Source organism: Tinamus guttatus, unplaced genomic scaffold (assembly GCF_059628265.1).
Source record: "Tinamus guttatus ecotype Peru unplaced genomic scaffold, ASM5962826v1 Tinamus_guttatus_pri_ptg000138l, whole genome shotgun sequence".
NCBI classification, from domain to species: domain Eukaryota; kingdom Metazoa; phylum Chordata; class Aves; order Tinamiformes; family Tinamidae; genus Tinamus; species Tinamus guttatus.
The window spans coordinates 2,964,778-2,981,058 of record NW_028288672.1 but is presented as its reverse complement, the minus strand read 5'-3'; the positions used below and the strand labels follow the sequence as shown (position 1 = coordinate 2,981,058).

Below are 16,281 nucleotides of genomic sequence, written 5' to 3'. Positions count from 1 at the left end.
ATGACTTAAAATAGAAACTGTACTCTTTTCATTATTCAAGAATTTGTGATCATCTTTTCCCCTTTAAACTATACAAATTGGCTTTGACTGTAGCGTATATATGAGTATTTTGGATTAATTTCAGCTGAGAGAGTGGCTACAGAAAAAAAAACGGAAACATTAATGCAACATTTTTCAGAAGAAATGGAATCCAAATATTTGTGAGAAATAGAGTCGGTCTACACATGCACAGTGGTCCTGAGTCCAGGATTTCCAGCAGCTTGGTTTGGACCTTTGTTCCAGGACCTGAAAATAAAGGGTCCTTCCAGGCCATCCTGTAGCTCTGTCCATGGGGTCTCTTAGCTCAAGTGAAGGACAAAGGCAAGAAACCTGCCTGGGCTGGGGAAGTGCTGAAACTGCTTCCCCAGGAATTGGGAGTGCTGGGCAATGCCATGCAAAGGCATTAGGGTGACTCCTGTTTTGCTGCCTGGGTGTTATCTAGATTTTGCTGTTACCAGGAATATCCCAACCTCTAGTGTGATGGAACTAAGTGGAACTACAACTCAAAGCTTGAATAGTAAACACACTTTCTCAAATTCACATTCTCTGAGTAGTTCTACTGATTTAGGATTAAAAAGAACCATAAGCAAATCTGGGGTCTTAACTTGTCACAAGACAAATCCTCCCAGATACATCATAGAGAGTTTCTGTTTCCTTCAGACAGTTTCAGTTTTTGGCTGTATTTTATTTGGCTTATTTCAGAACAATATCGATGAAACCTTCTTCTCTTCACTGTTTAAATGGGAGCGTATAGAGAAGTGACAGCACAAGAGGCAATGGGCACAAGCTGAAATGACAGCAATTCTAACGAGCGCCAAGGGAAAGGAGTTTTGTGGGTGGGGAACACCGACACGGGGTGCGCGGGGGTGCTGCAGACTGCCCGTTCCTGCAGATGTCAAAATCCCGCTCAACACGACCTTGAGCAACCAGCCTGGTGGATCTGCTGCAAGCACGGGGTTGGACTGGGCCATCTCTGAGGTTCCCTCCCACCTAAAATCTCTTCTGTGACCTCATACTACACAGGGAGTATTCACCTGCCAGTTAATCTGGAAAGCTGCCCAAACGCAGAGAGCAAACATGCCTTTGGGAGCTGCTGTGGAGTTAAGTGCTCTCTAGCTGCTGCAAATCACGTCCTTCTGCTCACGGCTGCAAACATTTCCCTTTGGGAGTGGTGTTGCCCCCATGAGCTATTCGGGTTGGATTTCATGCCACGTTTGTCTCCTGAAGAGCTTCATTCTCATCCATAAATGCAATTTTACTGGTTTTCTTGTGGTCCTTTGAATGTAGCTCCCCAGTTTCATAGCTTTGGGCAGATCATTTTAATTTCACCTAGCTTGGTTAGTTTTGTCAAACTGGCCTATGCAGGTTTTTATACATTGCAGTAGTAGGGAAATGTTTTGAATTCCATCATTATCTATTAGCACTTGCTAAAAATAACTAGCTGTGTGAAAAGAAAGACAAATCAAGAGAACCAGTTAATTTGCAGCCAGTTTATTAAGAAGCTAATTAAAAATAATCTGAATTATTTTGAACAGCTGCTTGAATCCTGAGGAAGTACTCTAAGTACGCAATAAAAATACAAAAAGGGCAAAGAAGTTTTGCCCTTAATTAGAATAGGTGCCTGCTATGACAGAGGGAGCTGCAGGCCGTGCAGTCTGCCCTCAGGAAAAAGCGTTAGCGAGCCCAGCGTACTCAGCATCACCATTAATGTACATCAACAAGGTCAGGACATATATCCCCATAGCAAGGTGTGCAGGGCAGAATGGGCTGAGGCTTTTCCCTAGCCCTCCTACTATCAGATCAGGTGACGTTTTCTGCTGGCAGAAACCACAAGGTCTCCAACTCTGCACAGTGCTGTCATTTCTCTGTGGCTTTTTATAAGTGAGATATTTTGCTGAGAAGCTCAAGAGAAAACCAGGTGTCTACCAGGAATCCAGAAATCCACACCAGAAGCAACATTCGTGAAATAATTTGAATGAAATTATGGATTTTGTTGATAAACTCTGAAATAAATACTTGATGCAGTACATTTTGAAGGCACAAGATACTAAATATATCTGCATATGACCTTTCAATACAGAAAATTACAGAGTAAAAATAATGTTTCATGCTGATTCACAAGTTGCAAAATAAACAGCATAGATAACTGATGGAAAAAAACTTACAGGCTTAGGTTGTTCAGTCAAGTTTCTGCAAGAGAAGAATTAAATAAGTACATAATGATGTTTTCACATTAGAAGAAAAAAGTCCAGAGCAAGATAATAATGCCTGCAAAAACTCTGATGCTGCTCTCAGGGCATTTATCTTAGTATCTGTAGGCTGTAGGTGTTCCCCATGATCCCCAAACCACAAAATGTCTTTGCAGTGTTAAACTGTAACATATTTTCTTACCTGGAGGTATAATATACTCTTTTTTTTTTTCATTAGGAAATTAAGTGAAACTGAAAAAAAAAATACTAAAGGAACGTTGTAGTAGCAGCAATCTTTACCAGTTATTGTGTTCAAATCAATAAAAAAACCTATACTAACAGAAGGCATCAGAAACCTCAGGCAAACCGAGGCAAATGAAGCTGTGAAGGTCGCTCCGCACCCGTCTCCTCTGCCAGGGCTGCTGCAGCTGCCCAGCTTAGTGCCACTGCAAAACACCTGGACAACTGTGCAGAAAACTGCAGGAAATCTGTAATATTCTGATTAAAGGGGGAGAGCGAGTCTATGAAAAGCTGCCAAAAAAGCCTCACAAAAACAAAACAAAAAATCTTTAAGGATGTCTTCAGTCCCAATACAGCTAAATTCATATTGATGTGAAAGAGTGCACTTTCTGAAAAAAATAATTACTTGTAATTTTTGTTATAATTCTTCCCGTTCCAAAGCCTATAATGGGATATCTTCCTTGCTGTTGGTGAAGACTGGAGGAAGGCCTTATACCAAGCTTGTATCTGCACTCAGTGAGAGTGCAGAAAATTGCTGTTTCTCAAAATATGCTTTTCAAAGCATCAAAGTTACTTAGTAAGAATATGACCTCCCAGGTGCACAGAGCTAACAAAAAGGGATATGCAGATACTGAAATCTTTCCAAGATTTCTATTTTAAAAATAATGTTTGGGATATCCTTTAACTGGAAAACTGGGATGGCTTCATTTTTCATATGCTAAGCAATTTCTGCAGTTCCCCATATCGAAAAATGAACTGGATGGAATGGGTGCTGTGCAGGCCTGGCTGTGTGCAAATTGTGCTTTTGCTCCCACTCTTTGCCAGCCACGGGCTCTGCGTTCGCATTCAGGCACTTGGCACACTGAGAATTTCCTCTACAGACATCAGCAAGTGTCTGCGTAAAGACCTAAAGCACTGCATGGAGAGGAGGTGTGGGGAAAAAAAGCAAGCATTTAAAGTATTGAAAGAAGTAATTCTGCTCCTCAAAAACATGTTCAGAAGCCTATGAAGTCCACGAGCTTGGTCACCAGCTTCCATTATGTTTCACTTTGGGGATGGAGTCCAGATCCATCCTTGATTTCAGTGGCATTGCTCGCATGAGTAGGTTGTATCTGTTTGTTTGTTTGTTTCTAGGCTGTGTTTTCAGATTACACTGAGTAATCCCAAGTTCTTGTTCTGTCAGTGAGCTGCAGGCTTGTTGACACAAACAAATTTTATTTGGAATTTTACCTGAATGCAGATGCCAGCTAAAGGAGCCTTGTAGACTATGAAGTGTGGTTTGCTTTGGCTTTCCAGCCACGAGTCCCGTGTCAGTACTCACATTATGAAAATGTGGGAACTGCAAATTCCACAACAGAAGGAAAGAGTGCAGAGTGTGCATTTAAAGCACTTTATCATTTTCAAAAGAGATGTTTAAAGTGAACCTACATTGCGAGACAAGAGTTTATTTCCAGCTAGTTCCTTGAATAATGTATTCTTCAGAGGCCCAAGGCATCATGTACAAGGAACAAGCACATATCCGAAGCCACATTAATATGCAGTTCTGACCACCGTCCCTGTACTGTTTGTGGTCACATCTTTAGAGAGGTGTGTGCAGGGCCAGTTCTCATTCAACACGCACTACTGCTTGGTGTGCCATGGCTGAGGAGAGCAGGATGCACCCGCATGCACGAGGTGATGCCAGTGCGCATGGGACAGAACGGGAAACACAAGGGAGAAGTGTTGCGAACTGTTAAAGCTTCCCCCCTCAGAATCAATGTCTGTAATAAACTTATTTTTGTTTCTCTTCTTAAAAATCCTGAAAATGTTAGTTCACCTCTCCTAATATCTTCTGTTTCTTCCAGGTGTATTTCTATGATGATTCACTTTTTTACAAGATCTGCTCTTTAAATAATTTACTATTTTTTCCCCACAGCAGCAGTGTGTGCTAGCGATGACTCCACACACAAATGGGGTCAGTGTAGCCATAAAAGGCTGTGTATGCTCATAAGACACAATAATTTTAAGACTGAATTCCAGGACACGCTTAAGTATAAAGGAATGATATTACAGTTGCTATTTCCAGTGCTATTTTCAAATGAGACAGCAACATTCTCCCAGAATATATTTCAGAAGACTTATCATTACCTAGTCAGTATCTATACAACACACTGAAAATAAAAGCTTGATAGTATTATACTAAATGAGGAAATCTAGCTTGCACATCAACAAATTCTTATCCTCTAATGTTGTATCCCTAGAGTTTCTTATTTTCCTTGCTCTTTGGGGGGAGGGAAGTGCAACTTCCTTTTGATCTTGCTGTTTCATTGTACTGCCAAAAAGGCACACAGGCTGCTTTTGGACATGTCCAGTGGCTTAAGTAAAACTGACAAACAGCCTCAAAGTGATTTCCTCTCCTGTTACCTCATCTCACCACAGTTCAGTCTCAGGCTGAAAATTGCCACATTTGATGAACATCAGGTGCTCAACCAGCAACTCCAGCACAACCTCAACACTCCGGATATTTTTTGGATGGGTTAAATGAATCCGTCACCTGCCACCTTGAGGTCCTGTTTACTGCAGCCCGCACTGAGTTTCCCTGGCTGTCTCCCCAGCAGGGTGACAGCTGCTGCCTGTGCAGCTGGTGGGGCTGCTGCTGCGAAAGCCGCCTTATGAGGATAGAGATCCACATCTGTGAGGTTAGTGCTGATAATTACAACAGCTATTCCCTTGTGAAGAACAGTCCTCAGACTGCTCTCCCCAAAATGGCAGTGATAGAGGCTAAGATGCCTTCTAGCCATTGTCCTATTCCACGCAGGGAATGTCTTCATTTTGGCTACTCTACAGGAATGTTTACCCTGGATTTCTTCTTCTGCCTCGTGTATCCCATCTGTGCTGTTCTCTCATTAATTTAAGGGAAACCAAGAGGGAATTTTGACTCTCCTCCTGTCCACATTGTTCTTTCCTCTTCATTGCCCCAGGGCATGGCTTTTAGCAACAGAAAACACCACATCAGGGCCCTGAGTTCCCTTTGAACAGCCCAGAGCAGCTGGCAGGGACCTGCCCAAGCAGGAATCTCACCCCCTTGATGCACTAGGGCCTGCCTTTTGGAGCTCCCTGTTTGCCCCTTCCTCACAGCAGCTCTTTGTAGCTGCAGCTGCTGTGACCCTTCTGAGCAAACCCAACTGCTCTGACCATGATGAGTGGCCAGGCTGATAGGGACTGGGCTCTCCCACCTGTTACTGACACAGCGGCACGTTTCGTTGCTTCTCAGATATCAGGAATACACTGATCTGCTGTGAAAAAAACATGCTTTTCTGCGCTGAAAAGTGCATCAAGGCAGAACTTTCCATTCACTGAAGACAGCCAAATAGCCCAGCTTCTGCTGAAGAAAAGTCTTTTCTGGAACCTTAGTGTATGGCACTAAAGATGTGTGTCCAACGGTGTCAGTGTGACACACAGAGCACCTGCCGTGGAGTCCACGTGTGTCAGACTTTAACCTCCGCATCAACAACCTCTACTTCCTGAGCAAGATCAGAAAAAACTAATCCCAGTTTTGTCATTTTTCCAAACAGTGTCCATATCACCTCTTAGCTGTACTGCCTTGCATTAATTTCTAGGAAAAGAGCTGTTTCCTGGGCTTCCAGGAGGGATGACAGAGCAGCAAGGTCAGGTTTGTGTCCCCTACCTTCAGTCACCTGGAGCTTAGATGGTTTCGTTTTAGTTAGTGCCTAGGCCCCTGCTACCCTCAATGGAGACTGTGAGCTCCTTTGGAGATTCATTCACATATTCTAGAAACATTTCAGGAAGAAGCCGAACACTATCCATTAGTTAGAAACACTCTCCACTAATTAGGCAATCTGGACGACACTGATGAACAGTTTCCAGGCATTTAAATATGCAGGTGTATACGTACGAGAAGACAGATGAGCATCTTCTGTTTAGTTCTAAGTTAGTTCTCAGTTTCCCTACTCTTAGCATTTCCTAAAAGAACTGTTAAATGTAGAAGAACTAACATACTCAGTGGTGCCTTTTGCTCTAACTCCAGGCCCCTTCAGATTCACCATTTCTGCAGCACCCTGTCCTGTACGCAGTTGTCAGTCCAGTTGTTCCTGCACTGTGATTTCTGCTCCTTCCACAGCGCGTCGCTTCCGTGAGGCTCTGCAGTGGAAGCCCTTCCTTTTGCCCTCGTGGAGCAGTTCTTAGGAAACTGTTTCTGAAATATTGGAAAAGAGATATTAAACATAAACAATATTCAAACTGTTGTTCAATCATGAAATTTAAACTGTGGAAAAGGATTATGTTGCACTCCTAATCCTTACCACGTGTTGGAAACACACCCTACCATTACAGGCTTATTCTGCATTCCCTATCATTACTACTGGAAAAAAAGCCAAATTTTTATTCATAGTATATAAATTATAGCCAGTCTGGTAAAGCTGAGGCAAGTGAATTGTTTCTGATTCTGTGAATGAATGTTAATGCTCCTTTTCTGAGGGCTGTAAAAAAACAATATTGCTTTTAAAAGAGTCTGTTTCTTATTAAGATGTAGAATACTCATTCTTCTCTTATCTGAGCTTCCCAACAGGCAGCACAATGTTCCTAACACCTTGGAGCTATTTTATGTGAAGAAGAAAAATGTATTAAGTGCTTACAGCATTATAAAGTCAAGGTTCTGGAAGATGGTAAATAACAGATGTAGTCATCTGCATACTGGGAATTTGACTCCTTGCCCTTTTCAGCCAGTGTCCTTACCGGGATATGGGCTCTATGGGAAAAAAATGAGATCACACAAGATGGGTAATTAGAGCCTTAAGCTGCTCTGATATTTTTGTTTTTCTGTCAAGTTTTCAGGAGGGTGAAGGGTAAGAAGGATGAGCAGGGCTCCCAACCTTCCCTTATCAGCCCAGTAAAGGATGCCCAGAACAGCACGCAGCTCATGTCGCAGGTCCTCGCTACCTTGCTACGTCGTGATTAGGGATTTAGCTTTGTTTGATAAAGTTTGTTACAAAAGAAAAGACATAACCAGCAGAAACAGCAAAATGAAACTCAACCCATCAACACCGTCCTCTACCCATCAATAACGAAGAGCAGTCTCCACCCTGCAGACACCCGTCAGGAAGATGCTCCCCACCTCATGAAGCTCAAACACTTGTGCCCAAACAGGGGCAGCCGACTCTGCTCCCCATCAGCAGGAAGAGGCGAAGCAGCAGTAACTGCATCTCTGCAACGTTGCCATGTCCTGTTTGTTGATAGATCCAACTCTTGCAGAGTGAATAATGCAGATATTTGGCCTGCCCTCATGATAATGTGAGCAGACAAATGGTTGCACTGTCATGAGAACTTAAAAACATTTAAAATATTCAGTGAAAGTCTATAACAAGCAGTGTTAGGAATTGACTTACTCTGATAAAGCTTTAATGTTTTATATTAATATTAGAAGTGCATGCTTTTTATTTCAGTTGTGATCTAAATGTAGAGAGTAATAGGTTAAGGAATTACTTTCCAAAGCAAAGACTGTCCATTAAGTGAATTCTTGTTGCCATCTTGTAGAATGGCAAAGCTGTAGCAGCAGCTATGGGGTAGAACATACCCCTCAAAACCTCGCTGCTGTTCCAGACACACTGAGACACCCACGAGACCCTGTATAATATGGATTATGCGCGTGCTTTGATTATCCAGAAACCTCTAGACTTCTCATATGTCTTGTCTGGTGTCTCAAAGGTATTTGAATAATATTTAATATTTTCATCTCCACTCATACCTGTGTATGTTAAATGCCTCTGGAAGCAGCTGCTTTACAGACTGCCTCTAGCAGCCTCTTGCTCTTCCTGATCTAGTGATGTTGAATTCAATATTCTCTGGGGGGATGAGGCGGCAGGATACAAATCTGCAAGCAGCCCAGGGCTCCCGATGTACCACGAGACTATCACAGCAGTACCTGCGCTCTGCTCTTCACATCTTAGACCCCCTCTATTTGGCTTTGGCATTTTTTGAGCATGGAGAGCGTTTAATAAATCAGAAACAGCCAAACAGCAAAGACACTTTCTCAAACAGGATTGTTCTTGTAAGCAGAGCAACGGGAACACAGTTTTCATGGATACTGAAAGACTCCATCAGATGAAATATTGATGGTAGCAGTGCAGCACGCAGGGCTGCGCCGTGTGCGTGACTCTACCCAACCCCTGCTCAGCGCCACTCCTGCAGGCAGCGGCTGATCTATCTCTGTTCTGCAGACCCCCAAAGAAATTAATTATGTAAAACTTTTGCACGATAAAGATCGAAAGAAGAATATAAAAATTATTTTAACCAAGGATGAAAAACCTCAAGATGTTTTCTCTTTTCTCCTCATTCCATCTTAACAGGCCAAAGATCCTCCTGATCAAGGGTCACTACAGCACTGATGCTAAGGCCTCCTGCACCTGAAACTGCAGAAAGAAACTGCTGCAAACCCTGCTCCTTACTGGCCACAGCAGGCGGCTACGCCTGCCTTTTGTTCAAAAAAGATTTTCCATAGTGACAACTCAACAGGATGTCCAGGAAGGGGGCACAAAGCTCACACAGAACAGCTCAGGCATTAATGGGAGTATGGGGAAATCAAATAACATCAGAAACAAACACACACACAGTTTTAAATATGTAACACTAAAAGCAGGAAGGCCCTTCTTCCCATCTCCAGCAAAGAGGGCTGCAAGCCCACTCTGCACAGCTCTCAGGGATGTTAGGCACTCTTCCAGAACTGCTTTGCAGATTGTCAGAGATCCTTCTTTGTAATTCAGGAAAAAGGTATTAAACCTTTTAGTTCTACAAGGTGGTACAGGATGAAGAATTATTAGGAGCAAATTGATAAGCTCCACATTTCAAAACAAACATGTTCCAAAGATGACTTTTTTTCTCCCCTCAGAAGCACGTATCAGATTTATTTCTATGAAAATTAGTGATTTGATTTAAAAGGAAACTCCTAGAGAAGTTCCTACAGGAAAAAAAAAAATCATGTGAGATGATAAACTTTAGCATTTGGTTTCTGCCAACTAATACAATTTTTTTTGAAGTCTTTAACTTTTCTTGTTGATGTGTACAGTATTGCTATTTAATGCTCACTGCTTTGTAGGGATTCTTAATGATCACACTTTATTAGATCCCCTGCTCTTTTAATAGGCACAGGTCAAATCCTAACTCTGAAGTTCCAGGTTAAATCTTGCAGTAAAGCAAGCATGGCCTATCTCCCCTTGGCATTTCTCTTCGTGAGCAGAATGGTACTTAAGAGCATGCATGGGGTACATGCAGTAAACCAAAACATAATTTGTGAGACCTACTATTTCACAAAACAAACTTGAAGCAAGACATGCAAGAAGTTTTTTTAACAGGTAGTAACTAGAACAAGTTCTTTATAAAATAACTTTCTCAGTTTGAAGCAGAGCACGGTCATGGCACCAGAGGTGCTGACATTTTTGACACAGGACTGCACCAAAGCGTCAAGGTGGGGCTGTTCATAAGTGCAAGCAGTTTAAGCCGTGCACCATCCCCGTTGCGAGCCGGGGCAGCTCCGCGTGCAGCGCTGCTCCCAGGCGGCCACGCGGAGCTCGCAGCAGCCTCCTGCTTCTCTCCCATGGAGCACGTTGCACAACCCCAGGGCAACCTGGCTTGGAGGTGTTACTGGGTGGTTACCACATTCCCAGCTGCAGTACCTGCACCATGGGTGTTGCAGCAGAAAGAAACACAAGAGCAAGGGGTGAATTTAAAGTGATATGCATGGGCAGTTAAAATAAAAAGTCTTCCCTTGTTTTCCCTTTCCCCTGATTTTGTTTCTCCAGGGGCTACAGTCTTGCCCCACACCTTGCTGTTTGTTACACAAAGTTGGCAGTTCCTAAACAAGCGGCTAATTGCCCAACTTAGTGGGCCTTGTGGGGAAAGACTTATCCAGAGGACAACAGTTGAATACTCAATACTCAGTTGAAGGGCTCAGTAGAGTACAGGATGAACCCAGTTAGGATAACTCCTGCTATGCTATAAAATTACTTGCATTAATAGAGTGAACCAAATAAAACAAGATACTTCATGCTACAGTGTATCTGTACAAACCCCAAAGTTTTTTGTTTGCTTTTATTTTAAACCCCACTACTTGAGGCATTGCTTTGACATACACCATAATAAATTGCAGAAGGGCAAATGAGACTTTAAGACCTTAGATCACAGGATTCTCTTTTAGTCTGGGAAGTAGACTTTTCAAAGATGGTTGGCTTACGATGATCTACATCAGCCAAGTGGGCCTCTCCATAAATAATTCTTCTCCACATTGTGTGTATAGGATTGTAACAAATTATAACAAAATAAGAAAAAAATATATTCTTGGGATAATTCTGTTTTTAGAAGTGTTACAAAAAATGTGAGAAAATTAAGAAGGTCCTCAACATTTTTCATGAACTTTTTAAACAGTGAAGCAAAAACTACTGCTAGTATTTTATACTATCAAATTTTCACTAATATCTAAGAAAAAGGTAAAAAAAAAAAAATCCTTTTTGTTCAAGTTTCAGGGACTTCAAAAAATATCTTTTCTTGATCTCAAAAGTTGCTGGATTTGCTGAAGACCATGTTTCTGTCAGGTATTCTTCATTTCTAAGCCAAAGAGAACTGAATGCATTCTGAATGCTGAAAAAGTCAGTCACATCTGTGAATTAAAAGAAATAAAGCAAACATCAGTTTTTATTACCTTTCCATGAACAAGAAATGCGATTCAGATAAAAAATAGTTTATCTGGAAGATCACATCCATTTAATGCTACATTATGTGCTGCTAGAAGGGACACACAATTCAATTTTCAGATAGTTTATTTTGCTACAGTAAAGTCACCTTAAACATTTCCCTCTGCAAAAACCCTGGAAGCCCAATGAGTGTTTCCTAAATACACAACACGTCGCTTGGGGCAAAAGACTCAAGGCAGGAACAGCTACTATTTAATGCTCAGACTCTTCCTACTGGGTGAGGGAGACTGCAATTATTCTGCTAGTAAAGAACACAACAATCAAATCGGGTTAACACTGTAGCACACATTTTTATAGTTAGCATGTTTTGCAAGATGCTGACTTTGGATGTGTAACACCCTGCTCCATATCTTACATAGTTCAAATGAAAACCAGGCACTCACTGATGCAGGCACTCCAGCTCAGAAGGCAGGTCACAACCTACATAGACTCTGTTCTTTAGACTGTACTCTAGTAGTGCACAGAAACAGGGATCCTGCAAGAAAAGATTCCGCCGAGCAGCATGAGATGAATAAACAGAGTAATGGGGCACAAGAGTGGAGAAAATTTTGAAGGACTTTTTTCCTCTCAGAAACAGAGCTCTGCAAACAGTACAAGCATGAAGTTACACGAGAGGAAAATTAAATATAGTTGCCTAAAGCTGTTTGTGCTGTGTGTGGGTGGGGGAAGAGAAAACTTTCTATTCTGACCATTTCTGGATACTGCTGTCCTCCCCCATATCCGCAAGGACAGAGAACAGCTTCTCAGAAGGGAACATCTTATTTGTGCAGGAGACCACAGCTAACCCCAATTCATTTTTCAGGGGAATGAGAAGCCTCAAGTCTAGCTCATCGAAGAAAGATTTATCTAAACCTCACATTAGCTGTGAAAAATGCAGGGACTCCTTGACTCAGCAGCCAGTTGACTAGCTTTTTGACTACATTAGCATCTAATGTAGATTTAATTCTTTTCCTAGCCCCTTAACTGGAATATATATCCCCCTTACACACACACACTTCAGGAATGACAAGTATGAAACATGCAGCACAAAATGCCTTCATCCTAAGAAAGGCGATGGCCACATTCAAGGAGACTAGTGACCTGGCAAGCTGTTATTATAACAGGCAGCCATCACTTTTATTTTCCTTCATTTTAAAAATGAGGTAACTACATTTCATGAATAGTTCTAATGGAGTAGCAGGAGTCCAAGTTAGACCTGTGTAGAGATATTCAGAACATCCGTATCTGACTTCAAATGGTAGCAGTGAGGTGCTCTCAGGCACACATCACCCCTGAAATTTTCTTTGAGTCTGTAGTTCTATTGCATGGGTGCCTAAACCATCCACATTCAGAGAAGCCAGTAGAGATCAGATACTCTCAAAAGCTCCATCACATCAAATAGACCCCAAATCATTTAACGTGGCAAATGCCACATGCAGCTCAAAGATCCAAAAGCCACTTACTTTTACAAGAACATGAGGATTTCCCACCACAATCAGCAAAGCTTTTGCCCTGGTAACTGCTACATTAAATCGCTTCGGGTTAGAGAGAAAGCCCAAACAGCTTTTCTCATTACAAAAGGAGCCTTCGTTAGATCGGACCTAAAATTAATTATTGATAATTTTAGAAAAAGAATAATAAGAAAGCAATTTACCTATTCATAGTGTAGGTTTAACATGATTTGATTATGGCAGCAAGCTAATGCTTAGTGTGAGCAATGGGCTTCATCATCCAACTGAATTCCCCCCTCGGTGGCCTGTCCTCCAGGAGCCTGGAACAACCACGGAGGTGACAGGCACTACCTCTACTCTGGGACACTCTCTGCTGAAGGGCTGTCCACTGCCATTTAAAAAACACTGCGTGGCAACAATACTTCCTAGTGAAGCAGAGACCAAATCTGTGTTTTCCGTAGAAGCAGCGCCACAGTGGCAAGCCTTGCAGGCCCTACGGCAGAGTCAGAATTCACAAGGTGCCTTTTTGCAACGCCTTCAGTGGCCTGGAGCCTTGAGTCTGCTCAGAAGGAACTGCTGCTGAAGCAAACAGTGGGCTGTGACTGCTGCACAATGTAACTGTTCATTTATTCCCTCTGTATTTGAGCCCAGCTTCATACTAATGCCAAACAAACAGCAGTAAAGGACTACTCAGCTTCTAGGCACAAGTCAGCACTGGTGACTAGGAAACTGCCAGCTGAAGGCAATTAAGTGATGACACTCAGGCTGAGGGGAAAGGATATAAGAATCTACAACAACTTCAGTAAGTCAAACAGCAATTACTTTTTATTATTATGATTTATGCAGTTCTCTCTCTCTCTCTAGCAAAAGGTACATGATCTGCAAGAAACTCCATCTGTAAAATAAATTAGTATAAGTATCTACAAAATATCTACAAAGACTTAAAAAAATCCTACAAATTTAGCAATTTTGTGATGGTTCTATATTCCTAATAGTTTTTTTTTCTCCCCCAAATACTGTGACAGACTACTGACAAAAATATAGGCTTTTTTTTTTAATGCCCCATATCACAAAAGAACCAAAAGGAATTTAGAGACTAACAAACTCGAAGCGCGAATACGTACCGTGGATAAGATGATAACCAAGTACTCCTGCCCTTGGAACTCTTCTACTGAGCCCACTTTAATATCCTCCAAATCAATACTTCTCAGAAGAAATCTTATTTTTTCCACCTACCAGAAATATGTTTGAAGGAACTTACTTCAAAACTGAAAATGCTTTAGGTACAAATACATGATTTAACATAAAAATATGTTAAATCATATATATATATATATATATAAACATATATGACATATGTCTGGTATTTTTTTTTATCATCAGATGTGGCAAAGCAAATGTTTTCCTCCAAACCATGGGAGGCTACTGAGGAGATTCTACCTAGGCTTGGCAGCTGCATGAGGCGAGAGGGAACCTGAAGCACCCTCCAGAAACGGGAATGAGCTGGAACCATAGGCACTGCAGGGCCCAGGAGGCTGCTTGGGGTGAGCACATTGCCAGCTGGAAAGAGCTGCCTGGAAAGGGGACAGTAAAGGCTTCAGAACATCTCTTGTGCCTGGGAAAGCCAAGCATTCCAGACAGTGACTCCTGTCAGACCAGCGTTCCCATCATACAATGAAACGCTTTGGAGCGGACATTTACTATCCTTGCCCAGCATCAGAGGCAGATGAACAATTTCATTGTATTTAAGGGCATGACCTGTTTTAGTGAGTGCAAGATACTCGGTCACATAAATACTGTATAAATGTTTGAAAAGTAGCTATCAAGCTATAAATGTGGGCAGGTGCAAGTGCCCAAAGAACGGAATCTGCAAGGGCAGAGCTCTCACCTGAAAGGGTTTACGGATCCAAATGGAAGTACAAGCTTCTACAGCTAGGAAGTCCTAACTCACAGAATCACAGAATGGTTGAGTTGGAAGGGCCCTCTTAGAGATCATCTAGTCCAACCCCCCTGCTCAAGCAGGGACACCTAGAGCACGTGGCACAGGGTCACATCCAGGCGGGTTTGGAAGATCTCCAGACAAGGAGACTCCACAATCTCCCTGGGCAGCCTGTTCCAGGGCTCTGTCACCCTCACAGGAAAGAAGTTCTTCCTCACATGGAGATGGAACTGCCTCGGTTTTAATTTGTACCAGTTACCTCCATCTTGTCACTGGCCACCACTGAGAAGAGTTTGGCCCCGTCTTCTTTACATTCTCCTCTCAGGTATTTATACGTATTGATCAGATTCCCTCTCAGTCTTCCTTTCTCCAGGCTAAACAGGCCCAGCTCGCTTAGTCCTTCCTCACACAATAGATGCTCCAGTCCCTTAATCATCTTTGTTGCTCTATGCTAGACCCTCTCTAGAAGCTCCATTTCCCTCTTGCACTGGGGAGCCCAGAACTGCACATAATACTCCAGCTGCAGCCTCACTAGAGCTGAGGAGAGGGGCAGGATCTCCTCCCTCGACCTGCTGGTAATGCTCCTCCTGATGGAGGCCAGGATCCCACTGGCTAATTCCTTCAGCATCCTCAAAGTCACCTACTACACTTCCTTTCCATTCCACTCTTCAGTACCAAGTGACTGACAGAACTGGACCACTAAATTACACATATTCTATTTGTATCAACTGGGGATATTAGAGTGAGTTACACTATTTATGCCCAGTAACTGTAAATTGTATATCTGTCTCCAACTGCAAGTAGATCTCCAACTACTCACTTACTGATTTTTACAATCAAGCTAATCCGAGTATCTTCACTTTCATCTTTCCCTAGGATAGACTTCAGTGGAAATATCATTAATGGACTGATAAAACACTATGTAACATGGCATACTGTGAAGTTTGAGGTATGTCCCCCTGCCTTAACGAACCATAGCGACTATGTAAAACCATAGGATAAACGCAGTAAATTTCAAGCCTTTAGAAACCAGGTACCTGCTTCCGATAGGGCGCCATCACTCCGATATCAGTCACCGACACGGCGCTGCGCTCATTTTTAGCGAGGTGGCAGCAGTACCGCATCACCTGAACTGCTTCCGTCGGATTGAACCATGAGGGACTGTGACCTTCCCGTGTTTCCCTGCCCTGCGTGAGGGGACAGGGAATTAGAAGATGAAAACCAGGTATGACAAGTGACAACACAATTATACAGCCTTAACACCATAAGGATGGGTGTGGTAAGGGCACTCGATGCAGTGATACAATATTACCCCAAGTTTCTCTGCTATAGATTCTTCCCAACAAACATGCTCCACTAACATTCTCTGTAGGTCTTTAGATGAAAAATTTCTAAGGTGACAGTGCTCTAAATATGTGACACAGGAATTACAGGTCTACTTGGAAAAACAGGGGTTAGCAGCCTAGCACCTTGTGCCAGGCAGAAGAGTGAAGAAACAGGCTTCTCCAGCAAAAGGTAGATCGGATATTATTTTACTAGTTTATTGCAAGACTAAAGAGAATGTTTTAACATGGTATTTTTTTTTCTGTTTGCTTTCAGGCTAGATCCTCTAGCTGCTCTAATCCTATAATTTTATAGCTTATATTCATTCCAACATGGGAAATTCACAATAAAAGGACAATATAAAAACAGCTGCCTGGAGC

General features: G+C 42.3%; 1 protein-coding gene across 1 annotated transcript in view; it reads right to left on the bottom strand.

The window, feature by feature from the left end:
- Nucleotides 1–11,018: 11,018 nt before the first annotated feature.
- The window catches only part of MOV10L1 (Mov10 like RNA helicase 1), a 30,760-nt gene continuing 25,497 nt past the window's right edge, over nt 11,019–16,281 (bottom strand). Inside the window, exons 23-27 of the mRNA XM_088521909.1 lie at nt 15,616–15,765; nt 13,764–13,871; nt 12,652–12,789; nt 11,585–11,684; nt 11,019–11,108 (exon numbers count right to left, since the gene is read on the bottom strand). Coding sequence (XP_088378035.1) covers nt 11,589–11,684; nt 12,652–12,789; nt 13,764–13,871; nt 15,616–15,765 — 492 coding nt within the window. The 3' untranslated portion in view covers nt 11,019–11,108; nt 11,585–11,588. The remainder of the gene's footprint in view (nt 11,109–11,584; nt 11,685–12,651; nt 12,790–13,763; nt 13,872–15,615; nt 15,766–16,281) is intronic.